Below are 19,460 nucleotides of genomic sequence, written 5' to 3'. Positions count from 1 at the left end.
CGTTACCTCCTCCTTTGAGCATTCGTTCCCCCTCCTCCCGCAATTGCAGGTACCCAGAGCAGCTGCCCCTGTTGCCCACTGGCTAAGATGGCCCCTGTGGAAGTGTCATGGAAATCTCTTTTGCATATGCTTATGCCTAAGTGCCACTGTAATATTTAAAGGCCCATCACCTCTTCAGTAGGCTAGTCGCACAGTACCTTAGCACAAACTACGGATGCCAGACCCCTAGTGGGGGCGGGTAATCCCCCACCCCTACTTACCTGGCCAGTGGGAGGGGCGCACATTCCATGCGCGCTCCCCTGCAACGGTGCACACTCTGGTGCGCAGCAGCCACCTGGATCGGGTCCCCTGCAGAGCACGGGAGTGCTCCTGCCCTCTACAGTGGCCCAAAACATGCCCGTTTCAGCCCAGATCCGTGCTAAAATGGGACCAAAACGATTTGGGCCAAACCAGGAGGATGAGAGGGCCTGGCAACCCTAGCACAAACACTTCCCTCCAGTTTCAACTTAAAACCCCCCACAATTGACCCTGCACATTCATTTTCAGGCCTTTAAAATGTTACAGCAAGGGGGTGGGATGAATCCACAGAAAGGGGGTTTGTGTAGCACTGTTGTTGTAAACGAACCTTTGTGAGACTAGGATTTTGGGTTGCCAATGCTAGCTTGGGAAATGCCTGGAGATATGGGGAGCGGGCCTGGGAAAGCTAGACGTTTGGAGAGAGCTCAGCGGGGACATGGTGCCAGCAGAGTCCTCCCTCCAAAGGTGCCAATTCCTCCAGGGTAATGGATCTCTGTAGCCTGGAGATCTGTTGCAATTCTTGGAGAACTCCAGGCCCCACCTTGAGGCTGGTAAACAGACGAGATCCACACATCATTGGCTATTTTGCAATTGTAATAACTACCCTTCTGGACTGAAAATCCAGCAAGTGAATGATTACAGTCTTGGAGTGTCCAACAACATACCCTGGTTCATACAAGTCCTGTTCACAAGTCACAATGAACACACATACAATCAATGTACAGTGCATACTTGATTATGCTTTGTATGCACATTGAATGATTCTCACGTTCCAGTCAACACATGTACAGATAAACATGTGATACCAATCCACATTTATTTAGGTCTCCCGTTTCATTCATAAAGTGAACACACATTGGCTCTTTTTTACAAACAGATGTATGCACATACATGCAGGGTGTACATGCATTCACTGCTACAAAGCGCAGACAAAATGGTAAAACTCCTCTTAGATTGTACCATTTCAGCTATAGGTAGGTGACTGGCATGATTTACAGTTCCATAAGGAAAGATTATCTGGACCACACAATAATCAGTTAATCAAGAAAAGATTAAGCCAGAGCTCGTTTCCCTGAGCTTCTAGTTTTCTGTGTCCAGGAAGTATTTTTACCAGTCAGCCATGGAGTCCCCATCTGCAGCCTGTATTGATATGGCCTGGGACCGGTTCTTTACTAGTATGAATGAGCGTGTGTGTCGAGGTGTTCGTTCAAAACACTTTGACTAACTTGCTAAAGGGCAGGGCTTTTTTATGGGAAAAGAGGTGGTGGATCTCAGTGAGTTGCCATCGGAGAAAATGGTCACATGGCTGGTGGCCCCGCCCCCTGATCTCCAGACAGAGGGGAGTTTAGATTGCCCTCTGAGGACAATCTCAACTCCCCTCTGCCTGGAGATCAGGGGGCGGGGCCACCAGCCATGTGACCATTTTCAAGAGGTTCCGAAACTCCGTTCCACCACGTTCCGGCTGAAAAAAAGCCCTGGTAAAGGGTTTTCATTTAACAGACTGACAGAAGAGACAAAAGGATATCCTTCACTTACAGTTCTTTCCAGTGGCTGCCTCTTAGCTCTCAGATGCCTTCCCACTTCAGCTAAACCAAGATTTTAAATTCTCCAGGTTTTTGGTTAACCTGGTTGACTGTTGCACACCAGAAGGATTATTTTTAATCTTGCTGGTTCTGCTCGTACGGTTGCCAACCTTCTGGTGCGGTCTGGTGATCTCCTGGAATTACAACTGAACTTGAAACAACAGAGATCAAGTCCCTGGAGAAAATGGCTGCTTTGGAGGGTGGCCTCTAAGGCATTATACCCTCCAAGGTCCCTCACCTCCTCAAATTCTGTCCTCCACAGGCTCCACCCCCAAATTTCCTGGAATTTTCCAACCAAGAGGTGGCATTTGGCGACCCTTTGAATCTTTTGTTTGCTTTAAGTTGATGTTGCCAGTTTGCCTAATTTAGGTGGCAATCCTCAGCACACTTACTAGGGAGAAAACCCTATTGAGCTCAATGGGGCCTACTTTTGAGTAGATATGTTTAGGATTATACAGTTAGTCTGAAGTCCTAAGGATACCCTAGGAGTATATTAAAAAAAAAAGGTAGTCCCCTGTGCAAGCACTGAGTCATTACTGACCCATGGGGGGGGGCGTTACATCACATTTTCTTGGCAAACTTTTGTTACGGGGTGGTTTGCCATTGCCTTCCCCAGTCACCTACGCTTTACCCCCAGGAAACTGGGTACTCATTTTACTGACCTTGGAAGGATGGAAGGCTGAGTCAACCTTGAGCTGGCTATGTGAACCCAGCTTCCGCCAGGATCAAACTCAGGTTGTGACGTGAGCAGAGCTTGGGCTGCAGTACTGCAGCTTACCACTCTGTGCCATGGGGCTCCTCCCCTTAGAGTAAGCCCCATGAAATAAAACGGGACTAACTTCCAAGCACACCGATTTAGAATTGCCTTTAGCTGTTTTAATCCCTCCTTGGTTTTATATTACTGCTGATTTTCCTATTATTTTACTATATTGTGAACCATCCTGTGCACACTTACAGCAATATGTAAATATTTTAAACAAACAAATATATATATTTAAATGCCCATTGATATGCTAATGGCCACAGAGGGCTTTTAAAAAACAGGCAGAGACAAATACATGGAGAGGGGGTCTACTGGCAAGATACTCAATGGAACCTTCATGTCCAGAGGCAGCATATCTTTGAATATCAGTCATTGGGAATCAAGCAAAGGGGAAGGACTGTTACCTTCTTGTTCTGCTTGCAGACCTCCTGAAACGTTTGATTAGCCATTGTGGAAACCCATGTCCTATACTACTATTCTTAGTGAACATCTTTTGAGGAATGTTAATACAGTATAGTTAGGCCAGGGACTGGACCTGCCTGTTTTGCTGCCTTCTTTAAGGGCATGTGGGTGGGGTGGCGTCTGTCTCCAAACTCCAAAGTCCACGCACAGGGATGCTCCATCCCCACCCTTTCACATTCCTGAAGTGAGGGAGATCAGATGCTAGGAAAGGTGCTTCTGGCCTCCTTTGAACAAAGCCCCTCTGTTTCTCTTCAGGTATCCCTGTCTTCCAAACACCAAATTCTCTGGGCCTCCCCTAAGGGATACCGAGCGGCAAGCCGCAAATGATGCATATGTGTACATGGAGGGGGTGTGCATTCAGATGGCTTGGGGTGGTTTAGGGCAGCTTCCAACAAGAAAACATGATGGTGGGGGCGGGGGCACATTTCATAATAACCCTTCTAAAGTGACCTCCCCTGGCCTCCTTCCTTCTTTTATATTGTGCCAGGGGCTGTACTCTAAAATAACAAAACAGGAGAGTAGGCATAGCGAGAGAATAACCTGAAAAAAGATCACTGGCTCAGATCTCCCCCTGTGCCATTTCCTTAGTAGACAGATATGATGAAGCCACTGTCTTCCCCTGCCCCCTCTCAGATTTCCCCCATCTCCAAAACAGAGATAATACTGCCCTGCAGGGCTGATGCTTTAAAAAAAATCTCTTTTCTCTTGAATTGAGAACCAAAGTGACTTACTACACTGTTCTTTCCTCTGCCGCCTTACCCCCACAACAATAACCTTATGAAGTAGTAGAGATTGTGACAGGCCCAGGGTTGCCCACTGAGCAATCAGGGATTGTAGCCTGGTTTTCCCAGGTTTCTAGTCCTGCGCCACACAAGCTATCTTACAAGGGCTCTTGTAAACACTACCACAAGGTAACAAACACTGACCTGGCTGTATAAATTACAAACACCGCTAACCACTTCAATTCAAATTCAAGGCCATGAAACCAGCTGAGGCTTTCCATCTTCATTTCTACCCCTTCTTTCCTTCAAGGAGCTCTGGAACCCTTCTTCTCATTTCATCATGCCCACAACAACCCTGTGAGGTAGCTAAGACCGAGAGAAAGAAGGCTGGATTAAGGCAGCATGTTGAGGCCTTGAACTAAATGGAGTTTAAGAGAGCTTATATTACCAATGTTTTTTGCTCTTTATAGTTTAACCACTGTCTATTGGCAACTTCTTATTTTAAAATATCATTGGGGGAGTGTCTTTCGGCAATGATCTATCAATTGAGGCTAGATTTTCCCCTCCTATTTTAAACATTTTGCTTCCTCCTGCAGCAGCAGAAAACAATCCTCGTCATGCCTTAATTGTTTTATAGACTCCAGGAGAAGCTTTTTTGTGTTTCCTTGTTCCTGGGCAGGATAGCCTAAGCAAATATCCTCCACAGTCTCCTCCTCCCGGCTACACCTTTCTGACCAAATATGCCAACCTGTTTCCCTTGATAGCTCCCGTATATGCCTAATTCCAAGAGAAGAATGGGAATGAAGTTTTACACACTGAAATCCCCGGAGTATTGCCAATGCCAATGCTTGTCAGAGGAAAATCACTATACTTGCCTTGATAGCAAATGAATCAGAGACTACACAGAGGTGGAGGACGGAGCAGCCAGCAATTAAAACAAATAATTACGAGAGCCCCATGACACCTTCATAATGCCAGAAGGCCTGTTACAGTGAAAATAAACTGCAGTCATACAACTTCATGAAGCTTAACCAGATATTATACCCGATTTTATATTTTATAAGCATTCATACTGAACAGGCTTCTACATCTGACAAAGGCCCTTCCCTCAGCCACAGTTTATGCTGGAATAAAATCTTGTCAGTCTTTAAGGTCCCACTACTCCTCCTGATCATTTCTGAGGCACATTAAAGACTAACATTTCCTGTGGCATTATTTTTTTCCCCTAAAAGCAAGCGTTTGTTATCAGATATGCAGAGAAAGTTGAGACAGTGCTTTAGTCTTGTAGGGTGGGACATTAGCTCCAAGGAAGGCCTAACTCACTGCCTGTAACCATGACCACCTTCAGCGATAGTACAGTATTGGTAGTTTGACTAGCAGTGTTCTAACAAGGCCTTGAAGAGAGTCCCGAGGACCTTTCATATGTGCTCTATCACAAAATGACTGCGGCAGAGATTACATTCCCCCCCCAATAAACTTTGCCTAGTTAATCAACATTTAGCTGGGAACACAACAACAAGGTGGGGAAAACAGTGAGGAGGAACACCAGTTTCGTGTATTGCGCTCTCAGCCTTCCTATTCAGGATCATCACCCTGAACTCTGACCCCAAAACATTTATAGAATGCAATCTAGTTGCAAGAGAAAATAAATTATTCACTCAAAATGCCTTCCATGCTTGCAGACCTGGTTTCTCTCTCTCCTGGCACCCACCCAAGTCCAGCACATGCTGGTCACTCCCCATCCCCTAGGACTGCCAACCTCCAGGTAGAGCCTGGAGACCTCCAGGAATTACAACTGATCTCCAGAACACAGAGATCAGTTTCCCTAGAGAAAATGGCTGCTTTAGAGGGTGGATTCTATGGGCGAAGCTACAAGTGACGAATGACACTTGAACGGCAAGTGTATTTCTCCCTGTTCACTTGCGCTCCACTCAATCCACTTGCCGTTCAAGTGTCATTCGTCACTTGTAGCTTGGCCCTATGGCATTATACCTCACTGAGCTCCTTCCCTTCCCCAAATCCCATTCTTCCAAAAGTCCACCCCCAGATCTCCAGGAATTTCCCACCCCAGAGTTGGCAGCCTTACTCTCTCTCTTCCAGCTTATCACTTTCCTTGCTAGAGGCTTGCAAAACTGATTGCATCATCCATTTCCTAGTACAACTGAGGTGTCCAAAACTTACTGACAGTTTGAGCTGGTTTCCTAACATACTAAGGTTGGGGAAAGTACATGTGGCATCAAGGAATTGGAAGGTGTTTAGCTACTTTGAGAAGACAATCGGTTAAGCAGTAACCATGCCTACCTCTTAAATGTTTAGTAATTAAGCTTTGGAGTAAGTTATTACAGCAGATGGGCATGAGGAATAGGCTTAGGTTTCTGTTTTATCTGACAAAGGGGCATAGCACACATTGCAATGGAGATATATGGCTGGCTCTTCCCATATTTTCTTCAACTTTTAAAAAAAGTTAGTGGAGGGAGGAGAGGAAAAGATCAGATCTAGGTTTAGGATTTAGTGGCTTACCCAAGGCCACCTACTGAGCTTATGGCAGTAGTAGGATTCAAACCAGCAGAGTGCTGATTTGCAGCCGAATTACTACCTGGATCTACGGTATATCATAGTTTGCTCTCTGCTACTGTTTCCGTCCAGGGAAACTGATCTCAGCGGAGCTCCATTGTAATCAGGCCGCACCTGGAGGTTGGCAACCTTAGCAGGACTGCCTCCCCTCCTATGTTCCACCATAACAGCTTTACACATCCATTCTGGGACTTCTGTGGGTACTACCCTGCAAATGGGCAAGGCAACTGCCTGTGCATGTGCTTTGTCTGTTGCGGCCCCCAATGTGTGTTCTGGCTAGGGTTGCCAGCCTCCAGGTAGTGGCTGGAGATCTCCCGGAATTACAACTGGTCTCCAGGCCACAGAGATCAGTTCACCTGGAGAAAATGGCTACTTTTGGGGGTGGGCTCTATGGAATTATGCCATGCCAAGGTCCTTTCCCTGCCCAAACACCACTTTCTTTAGGTTTCACCCCCCAGATATCCAGGAATTTTCCAACCTGGAGCTGGCAACCCTAGTTCTGGCCTGTCCGAGGAGGTCAGGAGGATTCCCACTAGGTTGCCATCCTTCGGGGGAGGCCATGGTCATCTCCTGGCATTAATGCTGATCGCCAGACTAGAGAAATCAGTTCCCTCAGAAAAAATGGCCACTTTGGAGGGTGGACTTTACGGCATTATACCCCAAGACTGACAGCAACTTGAGGTGTTTCCATATGGTTCATCTGCCCCAGGTTGAACAGATTTTTTTTAAAACTTTTTTGAAAAATTGTTAATTCAGAGATACATATCTTGGTAAAAATGGTAAAATACTAGTGAATTGCCGGTTAAAAAATTTACCAAGAAACCTGCTGTGTGGAAGCCCCACTGCCGCCGCAGTGCATTAACAGAAACTATACAGGCCTGTCCATGTGGAAAACACCGTAGATGGTCCACATAACACACAACAGCTTAGGTATATAAACGATACGTATTTGCTCATCACAGAGCCATTGGCTTGGAGGATTTCTGCAGGTGCAGTGGTGAGGTACAGTTCTTGCTGATTCCTCCCTCCCACAGCAGCCCAAAGCAAGACCCAGAAAGCTATTTCTGGAGGACAGGGGGCCACCAGGAATCACTTTCAGCCGTGCTGCCAAGGGAGGGCCCGAGGAGGGCAGTGTTTGGGGAGGGAGTTCCGCTGGGATGCAATTCCACGTGGTCCACCCTCCCAAGCGGCCATTTCTTCCGAGGGAACTGACATGGTTGCCAGCTCTGGTTTGGGAAATCCCTGATGACTTTGGGGGTGAAGCCTGGGAAGGGTGGGGTTCGAGGAGAGGCAGGTTGTAATGCCATAGAATACACCCTCCAAAGCAGCTGTTTTACGTAGAGGAACTGATCTCTGTCATCTGGAGATTAGTTGCAAGTCCAGGAAATCTTCAGGACCCTCCTGGAGGCTGGCAAGCCTATGGACTGATCTCTGCAGTCTGGAGACATCTCAGGCACATGGGGACCCAATTTGGACTAGAACCCCAAGGCAGAGCGGCTTAAAGCCTTCCACCACACACCATTTTCCCAACTTGGAAAGCAACTAGTTCCATACCGGGGGGTTCTTATGCACCGATAAGGTACCTGTAGGCTTCCCCATCATGGCAAATAGGAGGCCCCTAGAGTCATTTCTGGTCATAGAAACAGTCCAGTGTGTATGTGGGGAGGTTGGTGCATATGGGGAGGCTTTGCCCTGTGATCCTGAAATGAATCAGGCATACAGCTGGCGACTGCATTCTAAAAGGCATGAAGCACAGGGTATAAGTATAAAAAAAAAAACCTAAATGAAATGTTAAGACTTGTTAAGATTCAGTATTAATGATATCTGATGCTATACAGATTACATTTTATAAAAGAGATGGCCTTAAAAGTTAAAGGTGCCATGCTTAATAAAGCAAATTTTAAATATATCTTTTGGACATGTCCTAAAATTCAGGCTTTTGGTACTGATATTTTGGACCGAGTCTCTGAAATTACAAGCTACAGATTGTTTCAGGTAGGTAGCTCCGTTGGTCTGTAGTAAAAGCAAGATTCAGGTCTGGTAGCACCTCAAAGACCAACTAGATTTCCAGAATAATTGATTTGGGGGTTGACCAATTCTATGAAAGATGGTCTATCTTTTTAATCTATGGGAATTCCAACTTCCAAGATGGAATCTGCCCATATGTATTATGTTGTGTGCCGTACACAACAGCTATAGCTGAGGATAACCCAGTATAAGACTTGTTGCCCTAATCTGGATAGCCTAGATGAGCCTGATCTCGTCAGATCTCAGAAGCTAAGCCTTCGTTAGTAATTGGATGGGAGACCTACAATGATCACCAGGCAATGCCATTGCAGAGACAGGCAATGGCAAACCACCTCTGATAGTCTCTTGCCATGAAAACCCTGCCAGGGGTTGCCTTAAATCAGCTATGACCTGAGGGTACCACACACACATAAGGCTTGTTAGCTACTCAATAAATATGAAACATAAAATAAATAAAAGGAGTATCGTTTATGACATTTCTGTGCAATGTGCAAGGATGAGAATACATTTCTAGCCACTTACTAGGCCTGTGGCATAGTTTACAATCGAATTCGTATCACAGAACGAAGTCTAAAAAGGTCTCAATTTCATTTTTTTTTTAAAGTCAGGCTTCTGGCCCTCAAGACAATTCTTAACACTGCAGCTGCTCATGAAGTCTATCAGATTTTTATCCAGTCTCATGCTTACGTTACCCTCACAACAACCCTGAAAGAGAAGGCAAGGCAGAGTGTGGGCCAGCTTAAGTCCTATTCCTGCCCTCATAGACGGCAAATATATCCCCAAAGGTACAGAGGTAGAGTTTGGCAATCTTTGTCCCACTTGAATATGTGAAAACTAGTCTTGCTGCCATGTAAAGTTATTTACTACGCCCATAATTCCGGCCGTTACCTTTCTATTTCTAGCTTCAAACGGGGAAATGGATCCTGAAAGTTCCGCCTGGAAATCCTTCCCTTAATATTCCAGACATATTGTATTTGGCACACTCTGGGAAGTTTACTCTGTTCATGCTCAGAGGACATAAGCAAAGGCCTAAAGGCTGTAGGACATGTGTTCACCATGGGTTCACAGCTGGCTCCCCTTCACTAAAACATGCAGTGGTGTTTTACCACATGAACAGTTGTTATATTACAAGTCTTCACACTTCTGTTCCATGTTCCTGGTACAGTGTGGAAGCTCATCACAGAGACAAGCTACAGGGTAACTATAGTTCTTTGTGTTACAGCTGCTTTGTCTCGATGGCAAATTCTCATTTACGTGTAATATTTATATCTCACCTCCTCAGCCTTGCTTTTGGAAGTGGTTCAGTGATGAGTACAAAGTTACATACAAATCAGTAAGAAACATGTGTCCAGCATAAAAATAAGAGAAAAGACTTTTTTTAAAAAAACATTAAAGACCTTTAAAACCACTGTCATGATCCCAATAAAATCAAATACACATGACGAGGGGGGAAAGCCTCAACATAAAAAAAATGTTTTTGCCTCACACAAAGGTCAACACGCAAAGTGAATTTTTGTGCGGAGGGAGTTCCGTGGTCTGGGCACCACAACCAAAAAGACTGTCAAGTACTCGCCCACATTACTTCTAGAGGCGGAAGTACAAAGAGCAGGGTTTCCAACTCTGATCTAAGCTGAGAAGCAGATACACATAAATAGAAAACCTTTCAAATACTTTGAACCCAAGTAATTTAAGACTTTGTAAACTGGTAGGAGGGGAGGAGAGACTAACATACACTGCCCTTGAACTCCTCAGAAGAGGGTGAGATAAAAATTTTGTAAATAAAAAAGCAGTCATATTCATAATCCTGTATCAGTGGCTGAATCCACACAACCGCGGAGTTTCCCGGCGTTGCGCTAAATGTTCACTAAACACATGGAAGTGTAGCGTCTTTCTAGCGCGATTTCTGAATTGTGCTAGAAAGACGCTACACTTCCAGGTGTTTAGCGAACGTTTAGCACAACGCTGGGACGCTCCGTGGGTGTGTGGATTCAGCCTTTGAAAAGATGGATTCTTCACTGCACCTAAAAATAAATACACAGTAACAATATACTAAACATCATATTGTAAATAATTAAGTGCCCTCAAGTTGCATCAACCATTTTACGGCGATCCCTCATGGGGTTTTCAAGACAAGAGATGAGCAGAGGTGGTTTGCCATTGCCTTTCTCTACATAGCAACACTGGTCTTCCAGCACTAACCGTGGTCGAACCCTGTTTAGCTTCCAAGCTCTGGCAAACTCAGGCTAGTCAGAGCTAATCAGTAATCAGGTGGAGGCAAAAATCTGGCATTAATCTACATGCATGGAATGACAACCAAGCAGGCATGCATAGAAAGAAGTAGCTATCAAATGTTTAATGGCTCCACAAATGAACCTCCAAAACCTGAGTTCCAACACTAAAACTAGCATACTAGATTTACACTGCAGCGTATAACCTTAGTAAAGCCTTATCCTTAAGTGGCCTACAGACTTTATCACACACACACCAATTTAAAGATTAATTACAACTCCCTTCTAAAAAATTAGAACCGATACCTCATTGCAACACTGGGCAAGAAGAGGTCAGCTGAAAACCAGGGGTTTGTCTCACTTTTTGAATGCTTGTTGAAATCACAAAATGGTTTTCACTATTGTAGAAAAACAAGTCTGCCCTGTCAGAAATTTCAGGAAGCAGGGCTGCTGGAATGAATCTGACCTTAGACAAAGCGAAACCAGGACAAGACCTCTTCCGAGGGGGATCAGGCAGGCAACAAGGAAGGAAGCATTTTTTTCTCCACAGATAACCTAGGGCAGGGCTTTAAAATGATTAAAATCATCACTTTAATTTGTACTTGGAAAGCACACACACACACACAGCTAATGAACCAGGTAGAGTCACTTTTAACTAACTGAACTCTCTGAATAAATCTAATTTGTCCTGAGGCCGACCTGAGAAGGGCCCAGCACCCCTAAGACATGAAAGCTTGACCAGACCTCTTCTCAGCTGAGCTCAATACTGGATTGATGGGCTGGCAGCAACTTTCTCGCAGAGAAAGGCCTTTCCCAGCTACCATCTACTCAAGATCCTTTTTGATCAAGGGTGCCAGAGATGGAATCCTCCACAAAGCAGCCCAATACAGGCATTTGAAGAGGATTGACAGAGCAGCAGACATCATCTTGCCTGCTGGTAGTTTAAAACCCAGCACCTCTCACTGTACAAGAACTATTTCCTGGTTTCCACTGGAAAAGGGAGGGAATATATGATAGCTGAAATTTCTTTTTTTCCTGCCAAGAAAAGGTTATTTATCTTCTTAAACTGTGTGATTGACAGCTAAGAGGTGAGTGCTCTGAATTCTTAAGGTGGTAATTTGTGGATGTGAGCACCCTGAAAATGCAAGAGTTAAAGAGCACAAACTCACAAAGCAGTTCAGATTCTTCTTCTGCTATGAACACCCATAACTGACCTTAGGCAAGTCATTCCCCTTTCAGCCTCAGCAGCCCCTCTACAATATGGGCACTGGCCTACCTTGCAGGGTTGTAAGGACAAGATGATGCACATGATAAACTTTGATTACTCTAAAGCACTATACTCACACACACACCACTAATGTTCTTAAATGATCCTCTCTACCCCACTGCCAAAATGTATAGGCTACAGTAAAAATACCTTTACAATATTTACCTTTACAGTACTGTAAAGGTACAGTAAAAAGTACCTTTACAGTAAAAATAAACAATCGATTAACACAAGTACTTCTTCGGAGTGAAGCTAGAGAAAGTTACTCAAGTATTTCCTATAAATAAAAAAGTGCATGGGAGGGTAAACACTTCAGCCCCCTACTTCAACCCTCCACACCCCCGCATTTATTCCTTCTTGTACAGAAGGGCTAAATATATTCTGATTGTGTCGCAGGAAAATACTAACGCACAGACTTGCCCTCATGTCTTGAAGACAGATCCTGGAAGGGCATATACATTTTTAAAGTAACTAAATAAAAGGTCCCCTCTCCTCTATTTTCTCTCCTTCGAGTCCAAGGAGGCGCCTTGCTTTTTGCTTCACCAGAGCTATCGAGTAAGTTGATGCTCCCAGATCTGACCTCTCCCAGGTTCCTCTGACCTCCTGAGCCACCAACATCCAGTCCGGACCATTTGCCTTCGACTCACTTCCTGATCTACCCCCATAGGTCAGTTAAAAAACCCATTCCCCGGCCCTTGAAACACCTTCCAGTTTCAAAATGTCACCCCAAACTCTAGATCTGCCTTTGACCTCAAGAGACATCCCCCTCCCCCTCCCCCCCCAATTTGGGATGGCTCCAGATTCCCTCCCCGAAGAACTTTTTGCTACACAAGGAACCTCGCTGGATTCAGTCTCCTCCAGACCCCACCATCACCGATCCATCCCTCCAGTCCAGATCTTTCCCTCCACCGCCCCCTTCTTTTCCTCCAAGCACCTGCGAAATTCAATCAGCAAAGATAACTGCAGGGACTCACCGTAGGGACCGGAGGAGGAGACCGACTGGGAGGGGGAGGCATCGCCCCCTTTTTTCTCTTTGGCCCCCATGGCGTGGAGGGAGCGGGAGACAAAGGGCAGCAGAAACGGAGGCTCACGCTGCCGCCACCGCCTCCGGATCCCAGGACTTTGCGGAGAGAAAGGGAATTGTTTGAAAGAGGTTCTGGATCTGGAACCTGTTGCTTGGCAGTTGCCTCCCCGCCCGCTTTGACATCACAGCCGCCCTGCCTTGTGCCTAATCAACACACCTGCTGGCGGTGCTCACCTGCCTCTCGGCCAGGACACGCCCCTCCCGCACAGCTGAGCCCAAGCCACGCCCCTTCCCCAACATCTGCACATAACCCACATCACACCCCCGGTCTAGCATCTCTGCACGTGGCCTTCCTCATAACTCCTTACACCTCCAAACTTTCCAAAACGTGCCTACCTTTCCCCATTTTTATTTAGAAACAAAAAACCCCTTCAAGACAAGATCCATCGCTTGAGATTTGTGTTGTTAACTTTTCCTCTCTGCCAAGCTTTTTCTCTCTTCCCCTCAAAGCTATCAGGAACTTAGCAGGCTCTAGGGTTGCGATTTGTTTGTATCTTGTCTAAGTGCCAAATGTTTTGTTAAGCATGCACTGATTTAAAATCATATAAGAGAAGCATTTTTAAACAGCTGTGCTTCTGTGCCAGGAAAATTTAAATGCCACCTGCTTAATTTCTCCATCTAATATATTTTTATCCTGTCCCTTGCCCCATCATCGTTTTAACAGCCCTGTGAAGTAGGGAAGGCTGAGACAGTGAAAAGCCTAGGATAACTCATTAGCTTCATGCAGAGTGAAGATTTAAACACAAGTCTCCAAAATCCTAGTCCTACTAACAACTGCTGCCTGTTGTATAGTAGCCCAACATGATGAATTTAGGCACAGAATTCATACTAGAAAATAGTTGGCAGCTGATTGGAAGGCCCTTGTGAAACAGAAAGAAAAGTTTGCCAAGGGTGGATTTGCCTGCTACTATGCAATTATGATAAGAAGGGTTGCCAACAGACCCAGAGAAAATGCCTTGTCCCTATGGCAGAGGCTTAAGGTGTGGAAATGGGCAGCACAAGTTTTTCATGGCACTGAGGGAAACAACAGGATGTTATTAAAGGGAGAGGACTCTCCATTAAAGGGACAGAACTTTTTCCTCCAGGCCTGTTGGCAACCCAGGTGACGGAATACCTTGTGTTAAACCTTAAAGATACAGAAAGGCCTTTCAGGGGGCCTAAAGTGCCCTACAACTCCAACTTTTAGATTTCAACTTCCCGTTGCTGAGGGTAAGTTACAACATAGCTCAAGCTGCTTGCATCCTTCACCTGATCTCAGGCAATAAACCAGGTTAATAGTTACGTTAAATTTGGCAATCATGCCGTTACTGTAAGAAACTGCTATTTTTTTGCTCTTGGGCTGTATTTAAATATAGCTGGTAATCTACACCAAGCTCAGAACCCTGAAGGTTTCATGTTAAGGACTCTTACTGGGAAATATTAAGTGCCAAAAAGAGAGTCAGTGTGGTGTAGTGGTTGAAGTGTCAGACAGGGATCTGGGAGACCCACGTTCAAATCCCTGCTCTGCCATGGAAGCTCACTGGGTGAACTTGGGCCAGTGACACAGTCTCTGCCTAATCTACCTCACAGGGTTGTTGTGAGGATAAATGGAGAAGGTTGTAAGCTGATTTGGATCTCAATTGGGGAGAAAAGTGGGGTATAAATGAAGGAAATAAATAATAAATAAGTTATACTGCTCAACTAGCAAGGCTGGGTTTCAAATCCCCACTCGGGGCCAAACTAGATATGATGGCATTTTCAGGGCTGCCACAAGAACACAATTGCCATTTTATAGTGTTTTTAAAATACTGTGAAGGTCTGATCTTGATGGGCCCTCAGCACAGTGAACTGAGGGGCTCTTGGACACTCCCCATGCCTTATCAAGGGCCAAAAAGTCTGCCTCCCATGGCTGCTTTAGTACTTGAAAAGGCAATGAGGGAGCAAGAGTGCTGAGCGGTGGCAGCATTTTAAGACCGCTTTAAAATGGCAACAGCATCATCATGGCAGCCACGAAAACACTTCATATGAGCCAGTTTGGTGTAGCGGTTAAGAGCACGGGACTCTCTGGAGAGGCGGGTTTGATTCCCCACTCCTCCGCTTGAAGCCAGCTGGGTGACCTTGGGCTAGTCACAGCTCTCTGGAGCTCTCTCAGCCCCACCCACCTCACAGGGTGTTTGTTGTGGGGATAATAGTAGCATACTTTGTAAACAGCTCTGAGTGGGCATTAAGTTGTCCCGAAGGGCAGTATATAAATTTAATGATGTAGTAGTAGTAGTAGTAGTAGTAGTAGTAGTAGTAGTAGTAGTAGTAGTAGTAGTAGTAATATCATCTAGTTTGGCCGTCTGCTATGAATCTCACTGGGTGTCTTTTGGTCATTCCCTCTTTCAGCCTAATTTACCTCACAAACTCATTATGAGGATAAAAGAAGAGAGCTGTGAACGCTGTCCCACACTCCTCAAAGGAAGGGTGTGGGATGAAAATGCAGCAGACAGATTGAAGGTAACCCTGTTGAACTCAAGAGGGGCCTACCTTCAAGCAAACATGTTCAAGATTGATTCAGGTTAACAGAAACAACTAAAAAGACGTTTTCCAGATGCTCACTTCCCTTACCATGGCAAACAGAGGCCAAGAAAACTGTAGTCAGTAACAGTTTCCTTCTACACCACTTTTTAAAAGGCAGAGGAGCCTTCTAAGCATCTTGGATGTTTGCAAGCTTTTCCAAAGCAGCAGAGATTCAACCTCTCCATCCCATTCCACACCAGTGCCTGTCTGTGGATGATGTTCTCTGCCTGTTCATTGCACCTGCACACACACACACTGCTTCACCTCCAAGATCCTTTGATGATCACTACTGCACAGAGGGGTGTTCTTGCACAAACAGTTTCCATCTTGAATGCACAACCACCACACTATTCTCATCTGCCTTCCTGGCGCATCTAGCCCACCCACCCACATCTTTCATTTTCTTCCATCCCCTTTCTTCATCTCATCTCTTCCTCAGCCACTCATCTCTGATCAAATTCTTACCCCTGAACAAGTGAACTATTTCCCTTACCCCCACCTTTCTGTACACATTTATACTGGTAGACACAAACCTTGTTCCTGCTTCTCTGTTTATAGATCTTCAGTCAATAATGAGGTGGTATTAAGGGTGGAGAAGATAGTCTGTATAAGCATTAGTTAATCCATAATATTAACCGCTGGCATTCAGTTAAGAAACCAGGAAACAACTCCATTGGCAAGTCAATAGTTCTAGCCAAAAGCACCATGTAGAGATCAGTCCCATTCCTTTCGTTCATCCAGGCATATCGCTGGCCTGGCTCTGCACAGGTAGGAAAGAAGGCCATCTTTTTCTCCCAACAGAGCCCCTGTGTTCATTACTACCACCTGAAGAAATATGTATGAAAGCTTCTGCCACCAATCAAGTGCTGCGCTCCAAACTCAGGAAAGCCGTATCTGCTGAAATGGTGCCTGTTCTATAACTATTTAAGGTGCAGGAACCCTGACAAGGAAAAAAGGTAGCAACATTTTAGTGTTAATTGAATGTGTGCAAATGTGGAATCAGAAAAATGGGTATCACCCCAAGCCCACAGTTTCAAAAGATATCATTAATTCCTCCATTGAGGTTGCCAACTTCTAATACTAGCACCTGCAGCTGTGAATTTAAAAACAGCCCGATGTGCATATCTGGAATCTGCTATTAGCAAGCCATCGTCTCTGTGCTGCACCGCCAGTTGGTTTTTATACGTTCAGTTGCTCTTAAAGGCTAAGAACAGTTCAACTAGGGTATGTTCCTGGTTGTTTGGCAACTCTAGCGCTCTTCCCCGCCCGGGTCTAGAGACAGGGCTTTAGCTCCTTCCTTCCCAGCTACATTTAAGAACTGCCTCTGTGGTTAATGTATAAACAGAACACGATCTCAAGTTACACACACATTCTCAATCCTTTTCAAATTAAAAAACACTTCTGCTTGGGGTTTCTCCTTTGCTTGTAACAACATCCTGATTGGCAGAAATCCACAGATCAAGTTTTTCCACATAAACATGGTCACCTATAAATCCAGCACATCACCTTACTGTTAAAGCCATAGTTACAGGGCCCAGTTGAATGGCTGGCCACCCTGCCACTCTCTCAGTCACAGCCTTGGGAGAGGAACCCAGAAAACTGATTTTGTGCCTTTATCGTGTCAAGCGCCATTTGCTCACCCACTGAGTCTGATCTGAATGGCCAGAGGTGATAGACTGAACTTTACCACTTCAGAGAGTAGAAAGTATTTTTAATTTTTTTCCGATATGTGAGAAACACCCTGCAAATGGGAAACTATCATGGCAGGGATCAGGCTGAACTAGAACACCTCTGCTTGCGGCGATATTTTCCCATTGCAAGGACTTTTTACAGTTATTGGGGGGGGGCATTCAAAATGGCCTCCACTCTAAAGTGGTGCAGCCCATTCTACCAGATCTTTCTGCTTCATGTGAAGCCCAAGGTGAAGAGTTGCTTGGGAGGGACTGTATGAGGCTGGCACTAGAGTTAAATGAGAAGTAGCTTTGTCTATTCACTAGGAGCATCTAGCATTTGTGCCCATTTTATAGGTATCTTCACCCTACATCTGTAATTCGAGACCTGGCGCATTAAGGAATTGATAGAGATGAGGGTAGAAATAGTCCCCCCTCTCCAATATAGTCTACCTGTTTACTCATAATTTCAAACGACTAAAGCACCATGTTTCTGAATTAAAGTTGAACATTTCACTGACACCAGAAAAGGGCTGCATTTAGTACCGCCCACCCTAAAGATATAATTTTTAAAAACTGGCAAGCTTGATGACTGAGAGATACAGAGGGCCGCCTCATCCAAGGACAATTACTTCGACATCCAAACAATTGGAAATGATTCAGTTATACCCAAAGCAGAGATGCACCAAAATTATTCACCTCTCAGGGGCAGAGGCAAGGCTGGGGGAACAAATCATACAGAGATGCAACAAGCAGACTCCTCGGTGAGTAAATAATTTGGTCTCACAGGAGACATGAATTTATTCCTCTCCTGGCAACTTAACAATTCTCTTAGCACAGTTTGGGAATGACTACCTTCTGTTCCATGTCCAACCCAAGGCTGGTATGAACAGGATATACAGTAAACAACCATGAGCATTCATTAGAATGTAGAACAATTGTGTGGGTGTCAAACGGTGGGCTGAACCAGTAACTCCATCTCCACCTACACTACCTGTCTACGTTCTCCTGCAAGGCAGGAGCTGGAAACAACCTAGGCTAAATCAACACAGAATTGTGGATTTGCTTTCAACAAAAGTAAACGCACACAGCCTCCAATATATGTGCAAAATACATACCATAATTCTGCACCAAGAAAAGTGGGATTCTTAAACCAGCCTACAGTACATTGTTCACTCATTTGCTTTCATGTTTCAGCTAATGAGGAAAAGCTACACCCTCAGACCCTGGAAGGGGGCGGGGGGAAGCCTGCTGAGCTCCCTGTTCTAGATTCTAAGATTTCATCTGGCAAGGCCCACACCCATGCACTTCCAAGCCTAGCCTTAGGGACTAGAAACTTGCTTTTTGAAAAGAAAAAGAGATTCTGAGGATGCTAAATTCCATGCCTCCAGGACCAATTTCTGCATTTGTTCAGAATTGGAGAACATAATCTTGCATGCACACGGTCCCAGATTTCTCAATGGCCCATACACAAAATTGATGTGCTCAACATTAAACAGGCTTCCACTAGTAAACAACTGGAAACCCAAGTCCTAGAACATATTTTCAAGTGAGAAAAACAGGATCTAACCAACCAACAAACAATTTTTGATGTATTTGCAGTATGATCTTCCCACATGACTAGGTACTTGCAACCAGTTCTCCACTGAGAACTGGGATTTAGGGTAAGAGCTTCCGAGTCAAAGGACTTCATTGCTAGGCAGGATTGTACCAGCAGTTCTCATTTTAGAAAGCTTACGAGTATGCTGGCATATCAAGATCACACCACCACCTTTTCAACACATGTACATGAGAAGAGACACAGAATGTTAACGAACAACCAGAAGTCTGGGGAACAAATCTGATCCCCAGCACAAGTTCTGATCCATGAACCACTCACACGAACCTGCCTTACATGAGTCAAACTAGTTGATCTATGAAGGTCAGTATTGCCTACTCTGATCAGCATCACTCTACACAACCTTGGAGACCTTTCTCATCATCTGCTAGCTGAGCCTATTACCTGGAGACACTGGGGACTGAACCGGACACCTCTCACATGCAAAGCAGATGCTGTACCACTGAGCCACGGCCTCATCTCCCATCCCCCAGACGAAGCTTTTAGGAAGGGCGTTGGACCATGAAGCAACCTTCCCGCTTGCAAAGAACGTGATTTAAGTTGAATCTCTGATGTGTCCTGTTCTAGGATGGCAGGGTCTAATCAGGCATGATGCTGGGAGTTCCACATACAAAACTGTACTT

The 19,460-nt window shown here is 45.1% G+C and overlaps 1 protein-coding gene across 1 annotated transcript in view; it reads right to left on the bottom strand.

The window, feature by feature from the left end:
- SLC44A4 (solute carrier family 44 member 4) overlaps positions 1 to 13,112 on the bottom strand; it is a 48,904-nt gene extending 35,792 nt beyond the window's left edge. The window contains exon 1 of the mRNA XM_054978433.1: positions 12,899 to 13,112. Coding sequence (XP_054834408.1) covers positions 12,899 to 12,968 — 70 coding nt within the window. The 5' untranslated portion in view covers positions 12,969 to 13,112. The remainder of the gene's footprint in view (positions 1 to 12,898) is intronic.
- Between the last annotated feature and the right edge of the window lie 6,348 nt (positions 13,113 to 19,460).

The sequence above is a fragment of the Eublepharis macularius genome, chromosome 4 (genome assembly GCF_028583425.1).
Source record: "Eublepharis macularius isolate TG4126 chromosome 4, MPM_Emac_v1.0, whole genome shotgun sequence".
Lineage (NCBI taxonomy): Eukaryota > Metazoa > Chordata > Lepidosauria > Squamata > Eublepharidae > Eublepharis > Eublepharis macularius.
This window is presented reverse-complemented; position numbering and strand designations above follow the sequence as displayed.